Genomic DNA, 26,879 nt, shown 5'->3' with positions numbered 1-26,879 from the left:
GAAACCTGCTTCTTTTGTTATCTGTATGGTATTTATGTTCAGTACACTCAAAGGCAATGTTCTGATCATTTGCTATTTTGAAATAATAATTGGTATCAACTAGAAACATTTTCAGTGGTTTAAATAAAAGAAAAAATGTGCATTGCAAACAATTACTTTTCAGAAAGAACAATTGTACTGCTTGTGTCGAGCTTGCTTGTAAAGCTTGCTGAAAACCATTAGCCATTCTAGTTGAAAGTAAACAAGAGTGGACACTAAGGAAGAAAACGTGAATGTCCAACTAAAGGCATATGGAGCATGAAAGGTTAATTTAATGATCTTCGATTTTAGAAAATGCCACTGCTGAGGCTCCAGCATTTCACTTAGTGTTTGTCTGTGGTGAAAACATCACATGTACACAAAGCAGCTGAAAATTTTTATGACTGTTATTGCCATTTACATCTTGGATTAAAATTTGAGTCTAATTATGTCTGAAAGTGTGTTGTTTTGGAAATAAGTTTTATTCAGTAATTAGCAGTGCAAAAGAAAAAAAATCTGTCATGTTTGTTGTGGAGCCAGAGATTGTGATGAAAGATGATATCTACGGTCTCATCCTTTCCACTTGTTTAGGATTGTCAGGATGAGGAATGTCAGCATTATGAAAGCTCAGCTCTGCTCTTGATATGATAAAATGCTTCAGAAACAAGCCTTCTTCCATGTGTGCAGCTGTGTTCTATTTTCCTTTTTTCTGTGCTTGAATCTCAGAAATTAGTTTCTTTTCAGAATGTGCCCCTAACCCAGTCACTTTTCTTTCCACAGCCCAAACCTAATGTGTGCTGAAAGTCGCATTGTTTAGCGATAGCATGTTAAAATCATGAATCCTTTTCAACCTTCCCCATGAGGTTTCAAACAGTCAACAGACTGTAAAGAATAAATAATAAAAAATATTGATTATTTTGATGACTGTGAGATTCAATTAAGTATTAATTTTGCCCTCCAGTGGACCTACCAAAGTATTCAAAGGGGAGGATTTGCTGCAGCTAAATGTATGTGGAGTGCATCTGCCCTAAAAAGAGGGAAATGTGTTTACCTCTTTGAAGACCAGCACATTGAAGCACTGAGTCCAATATTTAAGTGCTGTGCAAATTAAGCCCTGATGACAGTGACATTGTTTGCAGCGATATTAGTATTGACTGAAGGAGTGCATTTGATGACAGCTTAAACTATTTTTATTGATTAACATTTTCATAGATTATCATGTGTCATATCAAATACCATTTTCAGAAATGAATACATTAAAAACCCACAGGCATTCATCGACCAATGGACATTGAGGGCAGGCTATCCAGTCTGCAAAGAATTCCGGTCACCTGTTCTCTACATAGAGCCATTTAGGCATAAACTTTTCAATAAATAGCAGAAGTGCAGCTCAGGGAGTTTAATTCCTCCCTATTTTTTTGCCAGTAAAGGTTTATAAGAACAACGGTAGCCATCAAAGGTAAATGTCAAAAAGTTTAATAACAAGCAGTTTACCCTTTCCTCACCTGCTGTTCCTGACACAGACCAAACTATAATCCAGGAGAGAGAACCCTTTGGCTGGATCTTTTCTGCAGTGACCAGAAATCATTAACTTGCCATTGAGATAATTTGTGGATTTAATAAGTAGTTCTTGCTCTTAAATATAAAACGCAAAAGTGTTCTGTCTGTTGATCTTTTAATATAAATGGTAATTTTTATTTACAGTACACAAAAGACCTTAATCAGTGCTGCAGAACACTCACTTTGAAGGATGAAAACTATTTTGTATGTGTTCTTTTAAGGAAGTGTATGACCAATTATGTTACCATCAGTTAATGCACCCAATATTGCCAATATCTGCACATTTTTTTGATAGCGCAAATGCACTTTAAAATATACTGGACTGCATGTCTTACACTGCAGTGTTTCTTAGATCAGCTTTTCTTGAAAAGAGTATTTTGACAAAGGATGGCAAAATCCTCACATGCTAGTAGATCTTTAATAGGGCGGAGAGTAATGGAAAACTCATTGAATCTGTAATAGCTCTTCACTTGACTGCAGCTAGCAATAGCAGCTGGAGCTGCCTGGGACTTAGATAAGGGAGAGTGTGCGCACCAAAGCTAACCTTGTTTCACTCATCGTTTTCTTTCCCAGGATCCCATGATTTCCGGACAACAACTCAGCAAACCCTTGCTGTCCCTCCGAGCTGAAATGAATGCAGAATTAAGAGGTGAGGACAAGGCAGCCAGTTCAGACAATGAGCTAAATGAGTCTCTGCTTGTGCCTGTGGAATCAAATGACAGTGAGGACACTCCCAGCAAGCTCTTCGGTAAGTCTGTTTTGATATTTGTTTTGAGTGTTCCTATTCTGTGTGAAGAATCTGCTCCTCTTTTTCTTTTTCCAGTCGCCACTGCTGCTGAAAGGAAATGGACCAAATCCCTGTCTCTTGGTGTTATACTTCCATTTTTGTGCCAATCTAATGCATTTTCCCCTCTCAAATTCCAATTCTTCTCCACCCACATCCCCACCCCCACCCAATAAAAGATCAAAACTAGCTGAAAAATAATGGTTAACTTATCCACGAGGTGCTCACAAATAAACTGGCATGGATTACGTATGGGGGCTTGAGATCTGATCTCTTAATCCTTAATGGGGATATGTCAGAGACTAAAAATGAAGAAGCCCCTTTGCATCAATTTTAGCCAGGTGACATTCTGATGCTATGATTTAATACTGTGCATTGTTGCATTTTGGTCATCAAACATTGAAAAATGATTTGTCAAACACTTTAACAAAGGTTATACCTTTCTTCAAAGCTTTCTGAATGCATGTTACTGTTTTTAGTGTTAAATTTAACTGATGTAGGTTCAGGTCACTATGTTCAGGTCATGAAGGAGTTGAGCTGTCTATTGACAGAAGGTGTTCAAATTAATTGATTAAATGTCTTTTTAAAACACCAACAGAAGCATTTCAGTGATGATGCCTCTTCACCCTATTTCAGTAAGTTAGTTATGTGATTAACTGACTTCACCTGACTTCTCTGTAAAGACGAGGAACAACAATGATGAATTGTATTACTATTCCTTGAACTTTCTCATGGTTTTAAAGGTTGCTGAATGTATAATTGCTATATTATTCAATCAAAAAGAATCAGGCAAAATTGTGCTTCTTAACTTTTTTTATAACTAAAGCTTGCATTTCCATTGACAGCAGTGAGTAAACATGCATTGCTGAACCTGTTAGAAAGTGGTTTTTCCCTTGATTAAAATCCTTTTTGTTTTATGATTTGTGATTAATAATACATCAGAGAGTGATACATCAAAAGAAGTGGGTGAAAATTTGAGAATCGCCCGTTAAGTCTTTCTTCACTTCCCCCCCCCCATCATTTGTCAGCCCCCTCCTCTGGTGGAGATACTTTCTGTACATTGGACATATGATTCAGTGTCACATTTATAAGTATCTTTGCAACGCTCCAGCTTAATAACATTCATTTGAAATTTTCCAGTTCTAAGAAGTGGGCGTGTGTTGGAAAAACTTAAGGATGGCAAAGTGACAAGAGAGCGATCTGTGTAAAGTGTCATGCTGTGATGTTAATAAATTTTTCAGCATATCCAAAAGCATGAATACCTTAAGAATAATTATGGCAGCAAATGCAATTCAGCCGATCTGATCCTCCTTAACGTCCAGGATAGTTTCTATTTAAATGAGCAGTTCACTTTTATATAGTTCCTGCTTTCACCATTGGACTACTGGGCTCAGTGTTAGCAGTCATGTGCTATCTTTCATTCTTTTACTTGATATGCATTTACGTTTTTTATTTTCTTAGCTGTTTCATGCCCTGAATTTATCTGCTGTTGTTTAAAACCATAAGTTTTCTGACACTGATTCTGTTTTTTTGCAAATTCTCATTGATGGAAATTTACAGTAGTTTTATTGCAAATCTCCGTATCTAAATGGTAGTTAGGTAATTTGCTGTGTTCCTGGTTGGAGCAATTATTGTTAGAATTTCAGTTGAAGAAGCAAGCACTAACTGGGCTGGCACAAATGTCCAGTGCAAAACTTCTGTCTGCTTAATGGTCACATGAATCTGGAGACTGTATTCTTTTCTTAGTTTCGTGATCCAAATCTTTGTGTGATCTGTAAATGGAGTTCAGATTTGTGATTAGCTGTTGTCGTCTTCAACAGAATTTGATCTCAGGTTTTGGAATTATAAGCTAAAGGTAGGGCCTTCAAATAAAGCAACATTTACAGGATTCTATGCAATCAGTAGTGCCGTTAGTGACATATTAGGAAAAGTGATAAAGTTTTTAAAATTGCATTGATATGAAGTATTAAAATGCTAACAGTTTATGAAGTCACCAGAAGATCAGAATGTTCCGTATGTTTGCTTTTCTTTCGTTTTTTACAAACTGTTTTGTCGACCCATCAGGAAGAGGTTGCCAATTGCAATATCCCGCTGTAAAATCTCTTCCCATCTATGCATCCACCCCACTCAAACCGTACTCCTCAATTGATAATTTATTCTACAACCCTGCACAATTCTCATTTACCATTAAAATCAGTAGAGAAGAAAACTTGCACAGTGAAAAAATAGGCTGCTCATTTGCTGTTGTCCATTTTATAATATTAAGACTAATTTTATCCCCATTCTGTCACATCTCTCTCCTGTTAGTCACTGTTTTTAGAAAAAAGTGGGCTTATGAAATGTCAAAGTAATGCCTTATTAGCCCGAGGATGTGTGCATTTTCCTTTTTGAATAAAGTGACGTGTTATTACTGAGCAGCCTTTACAAGTGCAGTCGACTGAGGTACCAGAATACTATAGTGAATGTTTTCCTGTGCTTTTCCAGCAGCAATTTTGCATAATTTGTCATTGAAGGCAAGTATGGAAACAAATAAGAGTTTTGCTTCTCCTGGAAATAACTTCAACATCAAATATTGAGTTTGTAACTCGGAGTTATTGTATGCTTTTGTCCATGGGAGGAATTGATTGCTCAAGAATAGCTGGTGTTTTCAAGAGAGACAAGGGAGGAGACTTGTGAGACTCTGCCAATCATCAGACTGGTTCACTGGATGCCAGGGAAGTACCCAGAGATTAAAAATAGGCTAACATGGTGACTGTTTTCAGAAAGCGTGAAAAAATACAGATGTATCTGCCTTGCTTTAAACATGTATGAAATATTTGAATTCAGAGTTTTCTAACTGTCGTATATGAGTAAATATAGTAAATCCAGAAAGGAAAATTCCTGCCAGAGCAATTTGAGGCTCCTTTCAATGAAGTGACAACCCAAGTAGACAGTGGTATACCCAGTCTTCCAAAAGGTTTGGGACATATCGACTTGAAAGTTATGCGTCATGTTCTGTGGACTCTTTCAGGAATGGAATATACCTTGACTAGTATAAGAAAGAACTTGGAATTTATGTTTATAATCTCAGGTCATCCTAAAGCGCTTTACAATCAGTTCAGCATTCCTGAAGTGTAGTCTTCAACTGCGTTATGCTAAAAAATATGGCAACCAAATTTTCCACTGCAAAGTTTTGACAAAAAAAAATGAGGTGAGGGCCACTCATTAGAATAATTAGGTGATGTTGATCAAGTAGGGAACAATGATTATTTCTTAGAATGGTTATGTCAACTTAGGCAAAAGGAGGGCTGATTGGGACTCCATTTTCGGACCACTACTCTTTACAATTTACATTAAGAATTTGGATTCAGAAAATCTCTAAATTTGCTCTACCTGTAAATTATTGAAGAATAGATATGTTGGTGTATTTGGCCCATGCAACTCAAAGGTTCCAAAGAAAATGGGGGAAAAATGTATAACTATGTACAAAAGAAGGAAAAATAGGATGTGTCTGAAGATTTGTACTGATTAACTAAACATGAAATTGAAAGACCCACCTCCCTTGAAAGCCTCAGTAATTCACCAAAAACATGTCAGACTGTGGCAAAGTTGAACCTGCTTCGAACTCAAATAGAAATGTTTGTGAGGGGGTAAAAGTGACCATTTCAGTTCCTGCTGACCAATATTCCCTGCAAGCTGTCTGAGGTACCATTTAGGATGATCAAATATCATTCACTTTAAGATACTAATTTTGTGTGTTGTGCAATTTAAAATAAAATCCTGGCATTAAAATAAACAGGCTATATGCAATGAAAAAATAATTAGCAAAGTCATTGTTGCTTTATGACATGTTAGGTGAGCCAAGCTAACAAAGTCATGTCCAGTTCAGTTTAGAGGTAGTGTTTCAGATTATAAGAATGAAGAAGAGCTGTGTAAAAATATGTAGCTGTGTTTTGACCTCGAGGCAAGTGATGTGTTTAATGTACGATTTGCATTAATATAGAAGGAAATCAAAACAACACTCAAAATAATAGTGTTTTTGATATCTTTCATGAAGACAATTTTAATAATGTAGTGCTGTGTATAAATGGCATGTTAAATTAAAATATATTTTTAGACATTCATCCAGTTTTTGAGATGTCCTGCTGAGCAAATGTAGGCATCAATAAATTAGCAGATAATTTTGCAGGAAAATTATATTCATAATAAATTTCTAATTATTTTTAACCCATTTTAAATTGATAACCTGACATTCTGTCTAAACTTAACCTAGTTCATCTTACGGTCGGTTTTCATGATTCATTTTGTCTTGTGAAAAGTGCATAGATTTTTAATATTTTTATGATGAAATGACTTTGCTTACTCTTTAAATCAATCAAATGTGTTTTTATCAAGAAATCATTAGAATACTATTCCCCAGCTTCTTCAGCTATCTCTTAATACTGACCAGCATTTATCATTTCAATTTGATTATCATTATTTATGTTGTGAAAAGTGAAACACTCCATTTAGTACAGCTGGGGAAAACTAAAAACTGATGTGTGAAGAGAGATTTTAAATGACTAGGTTCTACCACAGCATTCTTAATTATTTTGTTTTTCCTTAAATGATGCCAAGGTACAAATTGTGTCTGTAGATATGCTTTACTGTATCCTAGCTGTTCCAAAATATTGAGAACATTATTAAACATTTCCCGATGTCTGGCCCTTAACCTTATGCAGTACATACATTCCAACATTAGAGGCCTCCAATGAACTGTGTAGACAGTTCAGCTCGTCCAATCCAAAAGATTGCAGTCTTGGTTTTACTTTATTACAAAGATAAAATTCATTTATCACTGATAATTTATGCTTGTACTGGCTTCCTAAAAGTGTATTCCAAAATTTCACTTTTGGTAATGTTCCAGTCCACCATACCAAGTATGGGTTATACTCCACAAATTAACCAACATGTTATTTTAGATGTTGTTTTCCAGTCAGTAGGCATTACTGGCCAGGCTGACATTTTATTGTTTATCCCTGAAATGGTGGTGCTGAGCCTTCTTGAAACGTGGTGAAGGTCCTCTCACGGTGCCAAGAAGGTGCCTCAGGCCTTTGTGTTCGATATAGTAGTGGTGATGCTGACCTATTTGCATAGAAGTGTAATATCTAAGGTTGTGATTGTCACCAAATTGGAGAATACAAGTGTAACTGAAGCTAATTATGAAAACGTTTTACAAAACACATCTCACAAAATAGGGTTGCAAAAGGCAAGTAAATGTCATATAGCCAAGTGTGTGATGATGCATCTTTAATAGTAAAAATAGGGAAGCCACATACCGAATGGAAAATGGTTTTGTGGTGCAGAAGAATTGAGGACATGGATTCACTAATCATTTAAAAGTAGCAACTTGTGTTAACAAAGCCAACAAAACACTGGGATTCATTTTTAGAGAAATAGCATTTAATAATATGTTGAACCTATGTAGGGCTTCAGTTACATCGTACATACAGTATTGTGAACAGTTAAATTGCAGAAAAGATAGAGAAGCATTTGCAATGCTGCAAAAAAAAAGGGTGACACCAGAATTCTGAGGTTATAACTATTGGGAATAACTGTACGGGCCATGACTCCGCCATCTAGAAAAGAGATACCAGAAATGTAACCTGGGAGAGATTGTTCAAATTATGAAAGGAGTCTTTAGGGTTGATGAAGAGGACCTGTGTTCAATTGTAATGAAGATCAAAGCTATGAACTATAAACATAAGAAACTCACAAATAAGTCTGATAAGAATTCAGAAGAATCTTAGTCACTTGAAAAATGCAAGGATGTGGAATTTGCTGTCACATGGAATTGAGGTGATTAGCATAGATACAGTTAAAGGGAGGATTCATAAGCACATGAGTGAGAAAGGAGGAGACAGGGTATTGATATGATATAATGAAATAGAGTGGGATTGTGGAGCCCAATCAATGGCATAACCTGTTGGGCTTAATGATCGGTCTCCGTGCTGCAAATTCAATGAAATTTTGACCCACAGCAGGACCGTTGTTATTCTCTTGAAAATCAGATGATTAGCCAAAAGCCAACTGGAGCTCATCTTTACAATTCTGTATATTTCTTCCCAGAGTTACAAATTACAAGGATATACCACCTAATTCAAATGTTACAGTTTCAGTATGTATAATAAGAGTTCAAGTAAATCACTAATAACAGCCACCACCTGCGCACAATTAAGCACACTTAATATCCATTTCACAGATTCCATTCTTTTTTTAAAGAAAGCTAATGTACACAACCTAAATTTCAAAACCTAAGTCGACACCTCCATATTGTGCACAGGTATTACATTACAAGATGACCTGTCTCTTGGGCACCTAACAATTTTTTTCTATATTGCGTCTTTTCATAAAATATATATGTGGTGATTGTCATCCATAAGACTATAAGATATAGGAGCAGAATTGGGCCATTCAGCCCACTGAGTCTGCCCCATTTGATCATGGCTTTGATCATACGTTTCTCAACCCCACTTTCCTGTCTCCTCCCTTAATCCCCTTACTAATCAAGAACGTACCTACCTCTGTCTTAAATACACTCAATGATTTGGCCTCCACAGCTTTCTGAGACAATGAGTTCTACAGATTCATTTCAAGGTTCCCTTTCTCTCCAGCATTTGTTTCAAGCCAGTGAGGTCAATCCGAGAAGGGTCTAGGCCGGAAACGTCAGCTTTCCTGCTCCGCTGATGCTGCTTGACCTGCTGTGTTCATCCAGCTCTACACCTTGTTACCTTTTGTTCCCCATCATTTTTATACTGTGTGTACCTGTATAACAATCAGTGAATGTCCTGTATTTACTCATTGTGTAGAATTTCACTTTAAATATCAGACAAGTAGATTCCCAGATCCATGACCTCCACTAAAAAGCATATTTCAACAGCCTTAGCACTTTCAACAACTTTTTTTAGTCTCTTTGTGTCGTAAGTAAATGTAATATCCCATTTTCACCCATCACAAATATTACAAAAATAGCTGTGCTAAGCTATCAGAAAGAATATGGATGCAGCACCATTAAAGATAACCAATTTTATGTACCCTTTTAATTAATTTATTAATGGGATGTGGGCATTGCTGGCAAGGCCAACATTTATTGCCCATCCCTAATTACTCTTTAAAGGGTGGTAATGAGCTGCCTTCTTGAACTGGTGTGGTCCATGGGGTAGGGACACTCACATTGCTGTTTGTGAGTGAGCTCCAAGATTTTGATCCAGCAACAGTGAAGAAATGGTGATCATGTTCCCAGTCAGGATGGTATGGCATCTGCTTTCTTTGTCCTTCTAGTTGATAGAAGTCATGAGTTTGGAAGGTCCTGTCAGATGAACCTTAATGAGTTAATGCAGTGCATTGTGTAAATGGTAAATACTGCTGCAACTGTGCATTGGTGATGAAGGAAGTGGATGTGGAAAAAGGTAGATGGGCGCGAGTCAAATCAGTTGCCTTGTCTTAAGTGGTGTCAAGTTTTTTGAGTGTTGTTATAACTGCACTTATTGAGAGAAGTAGGGCGTATTCCTTCATACTCCTGACTTGTGCCTTGAAGATGGTGGACAGGCATCAGGAAATCAGAAGATGAGCTATTCAATGCAGAATTCCTAGTCTGTGACCTGCTGTTGTAACCACAGTATTTGTATGCTATCATCAATAAGCATTCCCTTTCCTGATCTTACGATGGAGGGAAAGTCATTGGTGAAACAGCTGAGGATAGTTAGACTTTGCACACTACCTTGAGGAACTCCTATAGTGATGCTTTGGGATTGAGATAGCCCTCTAACAACTACAACCATCTTCTTTTGGGCTGGGTATGACTCCAAACAATAAAGAGTTTTCCCCCAATTCCCATTGACTCTAGTTTTGCTAAGGTTTCTTGATGGTCAGTTGGTCATATGCTGCCTTGATGTCAAGAGCACTCATTGTCACCTTGCTTCTTGAATTTAGCTCTCTTGTTCATGTTTGGACCAAGACTTTAATGAGGTCAGGAGCTGAGTGGCTGTTAGAGATCTCAGACCGAGTGTCAGTGAGCCGGATACTTAAGGACATAGTTCTCCATATTTAATCCATTTGATATTTTATTTGCACTTAAAACATTCTCAAATTTTGGATGTTTCGTCATAGTACTTAATTTCTACACATCAGAACTGGCAGATGGTCTAGTTTGAGTGCCCAACTCATTCAAGTGACTATTTAAGCTTTGGATTTGCTCTTTTCTTTGTTTTAGCTATAACGTAATCTCTCCATGAGGACCTGGAATGACTAATTGGGATGGAAGTAACATGTTCTACATTGGGACTTTTGAATTAAAGTTAATCCAGACCGAAATCTAATATCTAAAGCAATATGTTGAAAAGCCCGACATGCCTGAATTCCAGTTTTAAGTTCTATCCTAAATAGTACATTACTCAAAATTTGCAGGATCACTGTATGAAAAGGCATTGATTTGCAGCTTGAAGATATCTGAAATGTTTTGTTAATGACACCACTAAATGTTGCAGGATCTATTTTATTCGAAAACACCCATTTTTCAGAAAAGCAAATCATGCCAAAATACTCTGGAAGCATCAAGCTACGTATTCACTTGTTCATTTTCTAAAGCATTCCATCTGCTTCTGCATCCGTCTGTGGCCAGTTTTAGAAACACTACTCTGAAATGTATCACCCTATAGAAAAGTAGCTTTAGCCTACACTCTCATGAATCAATCCAGAGTAGGAAAAGTCATCTAGTGATGAGCTGGTTTAAAGGGGGTAAGAATGAATAGCTGAACATTGGACTGCTTTCAAAGAGGAGATGGTTTGTGTGTATGTATATTGTATATTTGTGTCAATGTATATTCCCTCAAAAATGAAACATAGGGCAAACAAATCACAGTTCCCTGATGACAAAGGAGATAGAACTTAAGATAGCAAAACAAAAGTGTGCTTATGGCAAGTGTCAGATAGGAAATACATTTGAGAGCACAGAGGTTTATAGGGGAGCATAGCTGAGGTATTAAATTAGTACTTTGCATCTGTCTTTTTTGAGGAAGGAGATACTGCCCAGGCCATGGTGACAGAGAAGAAACTCTGTCACTAGAAGAGTTCAAAATTGATGAGGAAGAAGTTTTGTATAAAATCTTGGTACTTAGAGTTGTCAAGTCACCAGGACTCTGTTAGATGCACCTAACAATATTGCAGGAACTGAGACTGCAAATTGCAGGGGGACTGGTAGCCATAATCTTTCAGCCTTTCAATCCAGAAGACTGGAAAATTGCAAACATGACACTCCCATTCAAAATAGGTTTTGTAGAATGGTCCATTAATTGCAGATCAGTCAGTTCAACTTTAGTGATGGAGAAGCTTCAAGAAACAATTCGTCAGGATAGTATTAGAAGTTACATGGCAAAAAAGTGGGTTAATTAGGAACAGCTAACTTGGATTCTAAAAGGGTAATTGTGTTTAAATAACTTGCTGGAGCTTTTTGAAGAGATTTTAGAAAAGTTTGATGAGGGTAATACTGTTGCTGTGGGATATCTAGACTTCTGGAAGGCAATCAATTGAGTGCTGCACAACAGACTTGTGAGGAAGGTTATAGCTGATGGAATAAGAGAGACACTAGCAACTTAGAGCAAAATTGGCTAAGTGACAGGAAACAGCTTTTTGAAGCTATAAAATCTCCCCACCCCCTATCGCATCCCAGAACCAGCCCAGCTTTTCCCCGCCTCCCTGACCTGTCCTTCCTCCCACCTATTCCCACCTCCCACCTCAAGCCCCACCCCCATCTCCTACCTACTAACCTCATCCCGCCCCCTTGACCTGTCCGTCCTCCCTCGACTGACCTATCTCCTCCCTAACTCCCCACCTACACTCGCCTTTACTGGCTCCATCCCCGCCTCTTTGACCTGTCTGTCTCCTCTCCATCTATCTTCTCCTCTATCCAGCTTCTATCCACCTCCCCCTCTCTCCCTATTTATTTCAGAACCCCCTTCCCGTCCCCGATTTCTGAAGAAGGGTCTAGGCCCGAAACGTCAGCCTTCCTGCTCCTCTGATGCTGCTTGGCCTGCTGTGTTCATCCAGCTCTACACCTTGGTATCTTGAGCATATGATATTTCTGTTTCAACTCACCAAAGTAGGTGACACCCATTCTATAGTTTATGTTGATTAATTAGAGTCAACCTCATAGAGTCATAGAGTCCTACAGCACAGAAACATGCCCTTTAGCCCAAAACTGGTCCATGCTGACCAAAATGTCCATCCATGCTCATTCCATTTTCCTGAACTTGGCCCATATCCTTCTAAACATTTCCTATCCATGATCCGAATACCTTTTAAATGTTGTTAACGAAACCACCTCAACCACTTCTGCTGGCAGCTCATTCCATATGCATACCACCCTCTATGTGAAAAAAGCTGCCCCTCAGGTTCCCATATATTCTTTCCCCTTTTACCTTAAACTGATGCCCTCTGGTCCTTGATTCCCCAACCCTGGGAAAAAGACTGAGCGCATTCACCCTATCCATGCCTCTCATGATCTTATACACATCTATAAAATGTCCCCCCTCAGTCTCCTACTTCCTAACGGAAAAAGTCCTAGCTTGTCCAACCTCTCCCTGTAACTCAGTCCCTTGAGTCCTGTCAACATTCTTGTAAATTTCTTTCCAGTTTAATAACATTCCTCCTATAGCAAGGTGACGAAAACTGAACTACAGGTGTGGCCTCACCAACATCCTGTACAACTGCAACTTAACTTCCCAACTTCTATACTCAGTGCGCTGACTGATGAAGGCCAGTGTGCCAAAAGTCTTCTTCACTGCCCTGTCTACCTGTGACTCCACTTTCAGAGAACCATGCAGCTGAACTCCAAGGCCCCTCTGTTCCACTACATTCCTTCAGGCCCTACCATTCACCATGAAACTCCTACCTTGATTTGACTTTCCAAAATGCAACACCTCACACTCATCTATATTAAACTCCATTTGCCATTTCTCAGCCCAATTCCTTATGCTAATCAAGATCCTGCTGCAATTTCTGATAACCTTCCTCGCTGTCCATGATACCGGCTATTTTAGTGTCATCCACACACTTACTAATCATGCTTGTGCATTCTAATCCAAATCATTGATATAGATAACAAACAGCATTGGGCCCAGCACCGACCCCTGAGGCACACCACTAGTCCAGTCCGACAAGCATCTTTCCATTATTGCTCTACGCTTTCTACCATCAAGCCAATTGTGTATCCAATTTGCCAGTTCTACCCTGATTCCATGTGATCTAACCTTCCAGGCATCCACTCTGACAAGCATTCTTCCACCATCACCCTCAGTTTCCTACCATCAAGCCAATTGTGTATCCAATTTGCCAGCTCTCCCTGCAATCTAACCTTCCAGAACAGCCTACCATGTGGAACCTTATCAAAGGCCTTACTGAAATCCATATAGACTACATCTACCGCCCTTCCCTCACCAAACTTCCTGGTCACTTCATCAAAGAACTCTAACAAATTGTGAGGCAGGATCTCCCACACATGAAGCCACACTGACTATTCCTAATCAAACCCTGACTTTCCAAATGCATGTATGTCTTATCCCTCAGAATCTTTTCAAGTAACTTACCTACCACAGATATTAGGTTTACTGGTCTATAATTCCCAGGTTTGTCTTTGCAGCCCTTCTTGAAGAACGGCACAACATTCACTATCCTCCTGTCTTCTGGGACCTCATGCATGGCTAACGATGATGCAAATATATCAGCCAGGGCCCCTGCAATTTCTTCACTAGTCTGTTGTAGTGTGCTTGGATATATCTGGTCATGATCAGGAGATTTATCCACCTTCATATATTCTAATACTTCCAACACGTCCTCTACTCTGATATTGACTGTCCCCAAGATATTGCCACTAACTTCCCCAGGTTCCCAAGTCTTCATAAAAACCAAAAGAACTGCGGATGCTGTAAATCAGGAGCAAAAACAAAGTTGCTGAAAAAGCTCAGCAGTTCTGAGGAAGGGTCACCGGACCCAAAATGTTAACATTGTTTTCTCCTTCACAGATGCTGCCAGACCTGCTGAGCTTTTCCAGCAACTTTGTTTTTGTCCCAAGTTTTCATGTCTTTCTCCACCGTAAACACAGCTGAGAAGTATTCATTGAGGACCTTGCCTATCTCCTGCAGTTTCACACATATATGTCCACTTTGGTCCTTGAGGGGCCCTATTCTTCCTCTAGTTATTTTCTTAATATGCCTAAAAATTCTCTTTGGATTCACTCTTATCTTCTCAGCCAAAGCTAACTCATGCCGCCTTTTTGTCCTCTTGATTTCCTTCTTCAGTAAACTCCTGTATCCCCTATATACCTCCAGGGTATCCCCTATATACCTGCAGGGATTCCCTTGATCCTAGCTGCCTATACCTGAGCCATGCCTCCTTCATTTTCTAGTCAAAGCCCTCAATATCTCTTGTTATCTGGGGTTCCTTACTCCTGCCAACCTTGCTCTTCATCCTCACAGGAACATATGGCCTTCAGCTCTAGCTGTCACACTTTTAAAGACCTCCCACTTGCCAGAGGTCCCTTTGCCTGCAAACAAACTACTCCAATCAACCTCTGCAAGACCCTGTCTGATTCCATCAAAATTCACCTTGCCTGAATTTAGAACTTGAACCTGTGAACCAGTTTTTTCCTTCTCTATAACTATTTTAAAATTAATACAACTATGGTCACTGGTCCCAAAGTGCTCCCCCACTGTCACCTCAATCACCTGTCCTACCTTATTTCCCAAGAGTAGATCAAGTTTTGTCCCCTCCTGAGTAGGACCCTCTCTATACTGCTTGAGGAAACTTTCCTGAACACATTTAACAAATTCCACCCCATCTCAGCCCTTAACATTATGCCTGGTTTAAATTTGAATAAAGGTGTCTTGTCCATGGCTATGCCTCCACAAATCAGAGATCACTCACCATCCAATCAGCATTCTATTCTTGTGCAGTATAAAGAAATTGCTTCCCTTTTACTTCAATGTTTCTGGTGAATTGTCCTGATCAATGCAACATGAAAGGCTTTAATAAAACGTATTTTTCAGAAACACCCACTGTTTCAGCAGTAAAGATATCAAGATGGATGTGGTTGCTCATCCAGCCAAATATACAGCTCTTTACCAGGAGATTATTGTTTCAGAAGTGTGAGTTCTTGACAAAATAGAATATGATACATCATATACAAGTAAGCTGTTTAATTTGAGAAGGAGAGGAGATTGTATTCAGGTTTATCCTTGCTTAAATTTTGCATCCTATTGGCCACTTACAAAGGAACGTTGATCACAATCTTGCCGTCATTCTGATTGGACAAGGATAACTGGCTTTCCCATGGGAAAATAAATGGGAATACAGGGGAAGCTGTGAAATAGTCTTTGAAAAGAAGTGTTGTGGAAAGGACATAATGTGAAATGGACTTTTTAATCACTATTGTATTGAGTCAACATAATTTAATGTTTTATAATCAGTGACGGTTGCTGTGTGTCACTCTCTCAGCTTGAGATGTTTTAACACTTTTCAGACAATGCTCAATTCCTGGTCTATCCAATCTGTACCAGACTTTGTCTGTTTCTAAGCCAAGGTACATGTCACTCGCTATAAGCATCTATTTTCATTTGTGTTAGTGCAGGGTTCTGTCTTCTCATTACTAGATCCTCTCATTTAATACTGGTATTACAGTGATTTTAAGTGCCGCTACCTCCTAATATAACATAAAGAGGTGCATAAAATGTTATACTTCTTTTATTATTGCCAGATATCATATTTACCAAGTGGCAAATTTCCACCAAACCCTCTGGTCCTCAAGGGATGTTCTGGAAAGCTCTTAACTGCTTGACCTGGTGCTTCTCATATTCATTTTGCTTTCAAGTTCCTCAAAGCTAATTGCACTGTGGAAACTCAATCTAAGTACTAATATAATGAAGTGTGGCTCCTCTCTAGAGTGGTACAAAGATGTGTTCTGCATTCCACTGCCAGAAATTGGCTGTAGACATGCACACAGAGGGTTGGGGTTGGGTTAACTGAAAGTTAATCTTGCAGAGAGCCTTCTTATGTTGTACCCAGTCAAAGCTTTTAGAATGCTTATTTATTATCATGTGTTATGTTTATGTTCATGTTTATCTGACCAGGCTTCCCTCACCCACAATCTTGGGGTGACTGTTCAAAACTTTTATCAGATTTGTAAGACACAGCTTACTTTTCTGAAGCCATGGTGTTGTGTGTTGTGTTCCTCATGATTCCCCGAAACGCCTTCCCTGTTATTTCAGACTGATGGGTTATAGTATCCTAGATCTGTCTTGTCGTCTTTTTTTAAAAGATGATAGTCGAAAAATATTAGCTTTTTGATTGACTTTCACTAAAGATCACAAATCAATATTAAAAGTGCTCAGAGAAGCTTCAAGTTTTTTTATCGTCAAACTGCTGTTGCTTTAAACTGATCCTGTGTCATATCACTCAACTTACTAATTTTTAATATAACATAGGCAAAATGATTTGGTTACCAAAGAAAGATTTCGACTTCAATAAGGCAAAATCATAAATCTATTATTTGCAAACATGCTGCTGATTTTGAGAGCGCACATTGCAAACTTTCACCTTAGAATAATGCTGACATATTGACTTCAGTGATGGAGAAAAAGGCATTTCTTTTTGTCTTCTGGAGAGGCCAGTTTTGAATAGAATTAAAATTTTTGAAATTGCCTCTTCAAAATTATTCAGAGATTTGAAAAGTAATGAACTGGAGACCCTAAGTACTGAAGTTACAATGGACCATATTTTAGAAGCGCATTTTACAATGACATGATTTAGAAGGGGAAGACAGAGTGGTCATGTGGTATGGTGAGGTGTGGACAGAATCCCAACGTGTTACTGTTGCCACTCAGTTTTTCCAGAGGCAGATGGGCAGTAGGATTAAGAGCATGCATAGTGGCAATAAAGAAACTGAATAGATGCTATTTCGAAGAGATTTTCAAATTTTACCAGGGTACATGAGATTCAAGGCTCTTAAGTGGTTCACTTGCTTGAAGGAGGCAAGTTCAGTTCAGTGGCAGGTGAGAAGTGGCTTAGGTGAAAGCCACAGAGCAAAGATTTTTCAACCAAAGAAGATGGAGGAGACATGAAAGGATGAGAAGGAGAAGTTGGAGGTAATGTTAAGTAGGCAAACTGAAGGCAGATTATGGTATATCCGAGCAGCAGTTCGTGGTTGGGGAGTTACAGGATTGAGAGACATTGAGATCTAAGAACATGAATTAGCAAAGGGACTCTCTCACTCAGATTCTGATACCAGTAAGTAGGAAAATAAGGGTGGGGAAGAGGTGCAGGTACATAGGAGGGGGGGTTGTAATGCCATTTTATCATTTTCTGCCAGTTGCAAGATCCAGCAATGTGCCACAAGGAGACACATTGTTTCAGGGCCATTCAGTATTGACAATGCAATGATCTGTGATGAGTGATCAGGTCCCTCTGCTGTGAGGCTATTATACATCTGGCTGTGAAAAACAATTAACTTAGCATGGCATACATTCTAAGGTTTTCTTTACTGGTTTGTTGTTCCGCAGACGTTTCGTTGCCGTTCTTGGTAACATCCTCAGTGCAGCCTCTGACGAAGCGTCGGTGTGTTTTCCTGCCTGGTTTTTAAACTCTGGAGTCCATTGAGATGGATTGCCTCACTTCCGGGTTTTCTCCGTAGTGGAATCTATTTGGGATCAAGTTCAAGCCACAAAGCATGCTATTAATAAACACATTGAACTCGACCCCATATACACTCCACTATGAAGGAAAACCAGAAGTGAGGCAATCCATCGCAACGGACCCCAGAGGTTAAAAACCAGGCGGGAAAACACACTGACGCTTCATCAGAGGCTGCACTGAGGATGTTACCAAGCACGGTAACGAAAGGTCTGCAGAACAACAAACCAGCTCGGCGAGCCAACCAACCTCAACACCCACAACCCGAGCTACAGATCTACTCCAAAACCTTAAGTTTTCTTTATTTATTCATGAAAGGTGGATACCACTGGCAATGCTAGCATTTATTACCAACCCTAATTCCTCATAAGCTGGCACTGAGACACCTGATTGGAGTCCATTCAATGTAGGTACTCTCACACATGGCTATTGGAGAGGGAGTTCCAGACTTTGCCCCAGTGACAATGAACAAATTTCTGAGTTAGATCCTATATAGTTTGGAGGGGAACATGCATGTAGTGGTGGTCACATGTGCCTGCTACCTTTGTCTTTCTATCTGATAGAGTTTGTGTGTTTAGAAGGCGATGTCAATTGAGTGAGAAACTGCAGAACACAGTTATGTAAACTATGACTTACTAAGCTGTTCATGAAAGGATTGCATGAGAGCTAAATATACCAGTGCAGTAAAGAATACATCCTTGCACTGGACAATCACTCAATGTATGCCTGGCTGTTTATGAAATAATATTTAAAGCTAGAAAATCTGTGTACAGGAAGCCAACCAACTTCATTCATGGCATGAAAATAGAAACTGTTGGAGAAACACAGCAGGTCTGGAAGCATCTGTGGCGAGAAAAGAGAGTTCAAGTTTTGGGTCCGGTGACCCATCTTCAGAACACATCATTCATGTGTCAATGAGGCACCACATCACCTTTTCATGTTCGTACAAAGTTCTGTTTATAAATTAAGGAGGAACATACAATTACATCTTAAAATGCAAGCATTTAAAAAAAAGACCCAATGTGGCGTGGGCAATTTAAAGAAAACAACAAATGCTGGAGATCACAGCGGGCCAGACAGCATCCGTGCAGATAGATCAAGCTAAGGTTTTGAGTCTAGAAGACTCTTCTTCAGAGCTCAATGGGGGCAATGTAAAATTGTTTTGTATCTGTTGATACAAGTAACTTTTGTTGTTGAGTACAAATATTTTGTTTTCTATCATAGATATTTCCCACGTAACATGACTTGATCTATTTAATAAAGAGGTGATATCCTAGTGCAATCCCAGCATGCGTCCTCTCTATTGTGTCCCCTTCTCCAATAATGAACCCTGTGAATGAAAAGTGTGCAGTCTTGGATGCTGGTTGTAGCAATGGAATTGCACTGAATATTGGCTTTAGATAATCATAGAATCCCTACAGTGTGGGAGCAGACCATTCAGCCCATCAAGTCCACACCAACCCACTGAAGAGCATCCCATCCAGACCCACCCCCTACCCTATCCCTGCACTTCCTACCCTGGACACTATGGGAAATTTAGCGTAGCCAATCCACCTAACTGGCGCATCTTTGGACTGTGGGAGGAAACCGGAGCACCTGGAGGAAACCAATATAGACACGGGGAGAATGTGCAAACTCCCCACAGACAGTCACCCGAGGGTGGAATCGAACCCGGGTCCCTGGCGCTGTGAGGTAACAGTGCTAACCACTGAGCCACTGTGTTGCTAAATAGTCATTGGATCAGCGCAGACTAGACTTGTGTTCAGAGACCCTTGAAGAATCTCAGACGCAGTTGACTCTGTGGGAATTGTGTGGAAAATTGAAGATTCTCATGGTCAATTCCCCTGCATTTGGAATCCGCTGAAAGGATCCATTAAAGTTGAAGGATTTGAAGGGTTCCGCACCTGTTAAGCTAGTATTAACAATTGCTAATTATAGCTGACCCCCCAACTCACCACCCAACACTCTACCCCCTATAAATAAACTTTTCTTACCTCTTACACTCCAGGATCACTGATAACCTGCCTCCAACCACTCCCACCCAACATAACTCAATCCAACCTCCTTCCTCAGCAACACCACCCTTCCGTGACATCCCACATCCTACTGCTGGCCTGACACCACTCCTCGTTGGCCCCAATACCTTTCCTCTCTGATCCCAACAGCAACACCACCTCCCTGCTAGACCTGATACCAGGCCCCCACTGCTGCCAGCCATGACAAATTCCCCCTCCCATGGAGCTGACACCTTAAGTATTTCATTATTTACCTGCTCACCTGGCACCTTAATTATCAGGCATCCTAACACCGTAACCAGCTGCCATCCTTACAATATATTTAGCAATTTCACAGGATCTGTAAAAGTGTTGTTGTGCAGCTGGAAATTTAAAGAGCACTGCGCACTGACTACTGCAAAAACTGGGAATGATTTGACTTCATAGAATCCCTACAGTGTGGAAAGAGGCCATTTGGCCCATTGAATCCGCACTGACCCTCCAAAGAGCATCCCACCCAACCCCAGACCCCCATTTTATTCCCATAAACTTGCATTTACTATGGCCAACCTACCTAGCCTGGTCACCCCTGGAAACTATGGGGCAATTTAGCCATGGCCAATTCACCCAACCGGCACATCTTTGGACTGTGGGAAGAAACTGGAGAAGCCAGTGGAAACCCACACAGACACATGGAGAATGTGCAGACTCTACACAGACAGACACCCAAGGCTGGAATCAAACCTGCTAGTCACTGAGCCCCCATGCTGCCTGACTTCCCCGAACTGTCCTGCTCCACGTGAGAATCTTAAGGAGCCAGGTTCGGAATTGCCGATTTTGAAATGCAAAGCTCAGTGCTAACAGACAGCAATAGGCGCAGAGTGGAAATCTGACTGTGTTTACTGCTCCTCAGAATATTCAGGCATTGTACCTTAGGAAAATTAGGTCACTCTGTGACAGCTTGTCTCTGCGTCCATTGCAGTACAAACAGACACTACATTAATGATATAGTTATATTCTCCTAATTTTCAAAAAAACATTTAGTTGTGGCCTGCTACAGAATGCTAAAGTGCTTTTTCTCTGCAAGATATTAAGATCTATACTTGTAAATGAAGAAAATTGTAAAATACAGACATGTACACAGATCATTTAAGATCTGTCAAGGGAAAAGATAAGTTAATGGTTTAAAATTACTGAAATTTAGACAGTAAGAAACAATTTTAGTCAGACCTAAGAAAAGCTAGTTGAAGAAACGGAAACTGCAATCATTGGAAGTGCATTGATAGGTAGAATTATCTGTGGTATGTCTCATAGAAAACTTTTAGATGATACATTACTAAAACAGCAAAAGAACATACAGGTAGATAAAAGCATGAAAAGCAATGACAGAAAATGCAGGAAAAATGAACAATTAAAATGAACCATATATGCAGAAGATTGCCAATTGAATTTTAATTTCATTGTGAATTTTGATAGAGTAGCTGGAGAGAAACTGTTTATGGTGACTGGAAGGTTAATCGGCAGAGAGAATAGATTTAATATAATTTGGCAAAAGAAACTAAGGTAGGGTGAAGGGATTTTTGATTTTAAACGCAATTATTTTTATGATCTGGGATGCACTGCCTGAAAATGTGAAATTAGGTTTCATAATCCCTTTTAAAAAGGGAGTTGGATATATTGTTGATATGAAAAAGAAAGTGCAGGGATAGGAAGAAAGAACAAACAAAAGTGACTAGCCAGAATCATAAGGCAGTAGGTTAAAGATATGAGTTGGATTAAATTTTGTGCAGTGCAATGTTAAGTAGTTCTTCTCATTCATCCATGATTATGTAAATAAATTTTGTTTAATTAACACTTCTAGATGGAACATTAAATATTTTATAATCTTGAATGGAAACAGGAATTCCCTCTAATATTGGTGAAGCAGTTTCCAAAACCCAATTTTGAAATTACCGCTGTGGCGATTGAAGCAAGGTCAGCCAGCTGGATGTCATAGAGTATGAGTTCGAATTTTGGGCTGTTAATCTGCTGTAATCAGGGTGACCTGTCTGAGATAAAAGGATGAATGTCAGGGATATTGAGTCCCTGAATGGTCAGTGAGCAGCAGTGCTATTGTTAAAGACGATTGACAACTGTAAATTGGTGATTGATGGTGGGATGCCAGCCACTGAAGAGTTATTTCAACTGCATGTAATTTTTAGAATAATATAAGGCCCATTGGTCCATTGTGTCCATGCTAGTCATCAAGCATCTATCTGTTCTAATCCCATTTTTCAATCTTTGGCCTACAGTCTTGAATGCTGTGATATTTCAAGTGCTCATCGAAACGCTCCTTTTAATGTTCTGAGGGTTCCTCTGTGTTGCAGATGCCCAGTACCTTTGGGGTGAAAAATATTTTCCTCCTATCTGCTTAAACCTCGTGCTGCTTATCATAAAATTCTTCCCTCTGGTTATTGGCTCCTCTACTAAGAAGAATTATTTCTCCCTATCTACCCTGTCTATGCCCCATATAACTTTATTCATCTCAATCAGCACCCCCCCCTCAGCTTTATCTGCTCAAAGGAAATCAGTCCCAGCCAATTATAGTTTCTCGTCATAGCTGAATCACTTCAGACCAGGCAACCTTCTCTTCTCCTCTAAATTTGCTCTTAAAAAAAATAGTAACGTCCAAAAGGCTGCTCTGTCATTAGAGTGAGATGACTGGTGGTGGTTTAATCTGAAGGTCACTATGCCTCAGGTGAAAGCTGAGATCGAGCGTGTAGAACCTTCATGGGAACCTCAGCCAATACAGGAAATGAACCCAAAATGTTGGCATCAGTCTACATTGCTTTCCAGTTTTCCAATTAGAGAATTAACTTTTGAACTTCCCATTTTGCATTCATACTCCCATTGGTCTGTTTCCCTCTGCACCTCTTACTTTTCTCCCAGCTGTCATGCCTATCATAATACCTTTTCAACACATTCATATAACACACTTGCTGACTGTTTCTCCTCTTTGCAGTACTCACTAAATAATTAATATCATTGTATCTCTTCTTAATTTAATAAGGTCCAGTGAACTTTGATTTAATTGTTCTCTAGAGATAGGCAACAGCATGATCACCTCATCACATTTTGAACTTTAGTCTTTGTCTGCTATAGTTTCCATTATTTGTTGAGCTTCCTCTCGATGGTTTTTAGCAAATTCTTACGTGTTAGTCAGTTTCTCTTGGAAAATTTGGAACATAGATTGTAGGTGGTGTTTCTGACCTACAGTTTATTGACTTTCCTTTTAATAATTTAATTGATCATCTTACCTTATGTCTATTAGTCGAAAAAGACTAAATTTGTGTGCTCTTTACATGTGTCCCTGATGGCAAACAGTAAGAAAGGAATTCCCATATCCCAATCATTAGGATATCCTTGGCAATAAAACAGTGTTCATCTTTTCAGTGCACCTTGGATTGTGGGTGAAATGCAGAAAATGTGAGTTGTTTAATCCCCAAAATAAGTTATCATTTGTTTAAATATATGTGACATAAAAATTCAGTCTTCATGGGATTGTACTACTTTGAGTAATCCATATCTTATAAAAAAAAACTGAACTAATGTTTCCACTACTACTTTTTCAGTAGTTTTTTCCTAAAAGGCACTGCTTCAAGAAATCTATGGATGATGGAAAGATCCATAATCAGTATAAGATACTGGTTTCCATTCTTTGGTTTTATGTACACAACTTATTAGTTTGTTGGTAAATGGGTCTTCGAAAGCTGGTAATGGATTTAAAGGCCAGAATTAATTGAGGGTTCGAGGTTCCCCACTATCTCATTTGTAAGGCATGTGTTACAAAATTTGACTGCATCTAATCCACCTCTGTATAATGAAACTGGTTTAGAACCTATATGATTACCTCCAATTAATTTTCTCCTTCACCAACATATAGCTTCCTCAGACAGCATCAGTTAATGACTGCCCCAATGTCTCTTAATATCCTTACTGGTTTAGCTCCTTGGTTTGAAGCACAAACACATATCTCTTTCTTGAAATAAAATATTCAGGCAAAGTTGTTGAAAGCACTGGAGTGTAGTTGGACGTGTTTTGTGTTGTGGGAACAGTCAGTATTACATCAGGGAGGAGAATGGAGTGCTGGACCCTGGAAGGGGGCAATTAGTGAAGTACCTCACATTCTGCAAATAACTGATGAAGGGTACAAAGATAGGTTGGAGTAGGAGGACTCTCCATTCATTGTTCTAGCTACTATGAGTCTTCAGCAAGCAGTACTCCAACTTGGCATCAACTAGGGGAAACACTAGAGGAGGGTCAGATTTTTTTCAAAGATGGTCGTGTAGCTTTGCTGTTCCTTCAGTCTGACCTGGAGCTTCACATTGTGGCAAGATGGTCCTAGCATCTAGATGGTCCGGCTGTGGAGATAAGCTTCAGCAACACAGGATCAAAGTTGAAGCCGTTCAGCCTAATGCTACAAAGGACAAATAAAGTGGATAAATTAAAATTATATTCTACACACTTTGATTTCTTAGGGTTCAAGCAGGCTATGAGTGCAATCCACGCCACCAAAAATATGCAGGGCAGATGAAATTTTAGCCAACAGTGTATGTTACTTAAAGAATTCACATTATGTTACCTGGTTTAATCCGCAAAATTCATGTTACTGAGGATTACGCCATAATACATAGCTGGGAAAATTCATGTATTACTAGAGAGTAGAGTACACAGTTGCAGGGAGATAACGCACGTAGTTTGAAGCACTGATAGAACATTGAACATAGAACAGTACAGCACAGTACAGGCCCTTTGGCCCACAATGTTGTGCTGAACTTTTATCCTAATCCTAAGGTCTATCTAACCTCCACCCCTACCTTATACTATCATCCATATGCCTATCTAATAGCCGCTTAAATGCCCCTAATGAGGCCGACTCCAGTACCCTCTCCGGCAATGTACTCCACGCCCTGACCACTCTCTGAGTAAAGAACCTACCCTCTGACGTCTCCCCTATATCTACCTCCACTCACTTTAAAACTATGCCTCCTTGTAATAGCTACCTCCACCCGAGGAAAAAGTCTCTGGCTGTCCACTCTCTATTCCTCTGATCATTTTGTACACCTCTATCAAGTCAAATGGTAATGAACAATGTGTGTATCTCTGGAAAGTATTGCAGATAGTTTGTATCCCTGGAGAATAGAGTGCATCATGTTATTATAGTCCAAAGTATTCAATACTTTAAAAATTTATTCATGATTTAATCATTGTTAATATTTCTGAATGTCCATTCATATATTATAATTTGAAGAAACCTTTGTACACATTCAACTGACAGTTGTTTACTTGAAGATAAAAAAATGATTGATACCATCTTGTTGTACAGGGTTTATACACTGTTGATGCAGTTACAACAGTTAAAAGACATTTGGACAGGTATGTGAATAGGAAAGGTTTAGGGGGATATGGGTCAAATACAGGCAAGTGGGACTAGTTTAATTTGGGAAACTTGGTCAACATGGACAGGTTGGACTGAAGGGCATGTTTCTATGCTATATGAATCTGACTGTAGATTACCACAGCCAAATATAACTTCTGTCTGTCAAAATTAATGGAGAGAAAATCAACATGGCTATCTGACCTCTACAGCCAAATTCCAGGCGTGTTAACCTGAAAGTGCTCATTTATGAAATTGACCCCTAAACATTTATTCAGCACCAGTAAAATCTAGGACTGAAATATCGACTCTGCTCTGTTTCTATATGCCTGTAGGTCTGGAAACTCTGCAGCTTAGACTAATGTAAATAAATTTATATTGTAGAAAAATACCTATTATTCAATAATTAAGGACTAATATAAATATTAGTAAAGATACAGTTAGGGGTTTAAATAATTTGAATAACCAAGTAGTGTTAAGTAAGTAATTTGGAAATATAAATTGGCTATTTTAGCTGCTTGCTACAATGTATTCATTCTATACGCAAATATGCATATAATATGAATATCTATGCTGACACGTCGGAGTTTTCTTTCTGTATTTGTGCATCATTTAATCACAAGCACAATTTCATTTCTGTTTTGGTAGGTAATTTATGTGTGGATGCAGGGTTCTTGTTGAATACTTTGTCTTTGTCTTCACAAACAAGCAGAATAATGCACTCATTCTAGTTAAAGAGGAGGAGTTAAGATATTAGACACTATAAGTATACGGTGAGTGGAAATACCACTGGGACTGATATCCTTAGAGATGGATAAACTACCGGGGAGAAATGAATTGCATTCCAGGCAGTAAAGGAAGCCAGGGAGAATATAAGAGTTGCTCTGAGGATTGCTTTCCAATCCTGACCAAGTGAGGTGCCAAAAGAGTGAAGGAATGAGGACTTTGTACCATTGTTTTAAAGGGTTTGATGGTTAGACAAGTAATTATAGACCAGTCAGTCTGACTTCTGTGGTGGGCAAATTACTAGAAGCAGTTCTGAGAAACATGATAAACTGTCACGTAGAAATACATAGATTAATCGGGGACAGTCAGCATGGTTTTGTTATGAACTTATTCAATTTTTAGAGGAAGTAACAAGGGGGATTGATGACAATATTGCAGAGTTTTGCAAGGCACTTGACAAGGTCACACATATCAGACAGGTCAGAAAAGTTAAAGCCCGTGGGATACGAGGGAATGTGGTGAGTTCGACCTGGAATTAGTTCAGCAATAGGACAGAATTGGTAATGGTTGGTGGAAAGTTGGCAAATGGAAATCATTAGCAGCATTCCATTGGCATCAGTGTCGAGTCCTTTACTGTTTGTTTTATATATATGTGTGTGTGTGTGAGAGAGTGTGTGTGTGTGTG

General features: G+C 39.1%; 1 protein-coding gene across 1 annotated transcript in view; it reads left to right on the top strand.

Annotated features, from left to right (window-relative positions):
* Positions 1 to 26,879, top strand: part of pou6f2 (POU class 6 homeobox 2) — a 500,431-nt gene that overhangs the window by 15,205 nt on the left and 458,347 nt on the right. Inside the window, exon 4 of the mRNA XM_048595820.1 lies at positions 2,152 to 2,326. Coding sequence (XP_048451777.1) covers positions 2,152 to 2,326 — 175 coding nt within the window. The remainder of the gene's footprint in view (positions 1 to 2,151; positions 2,327 to 26,879) is intronic.

The sequence above is a fragment of the Rhincodon typus genome, chromosome 4 (assembly GCF_021869965.1).
Source record: "Rhincodon typus isolate 14 chromosome 4, sRhiTyp1.1, whole genome shotgun sequence".
NCBI lineage: Eukaryota > Metazoa > Chordata > Chondrichthyes > Orectolobiformes > Rhincodontidae > Rhincodon > Rhincodon typus.
The sequence above is the reverse complement of the archived record's forward strand: the minus strand, read 5'-3'. Positions and strand labels throughout refer to the sequence as shown.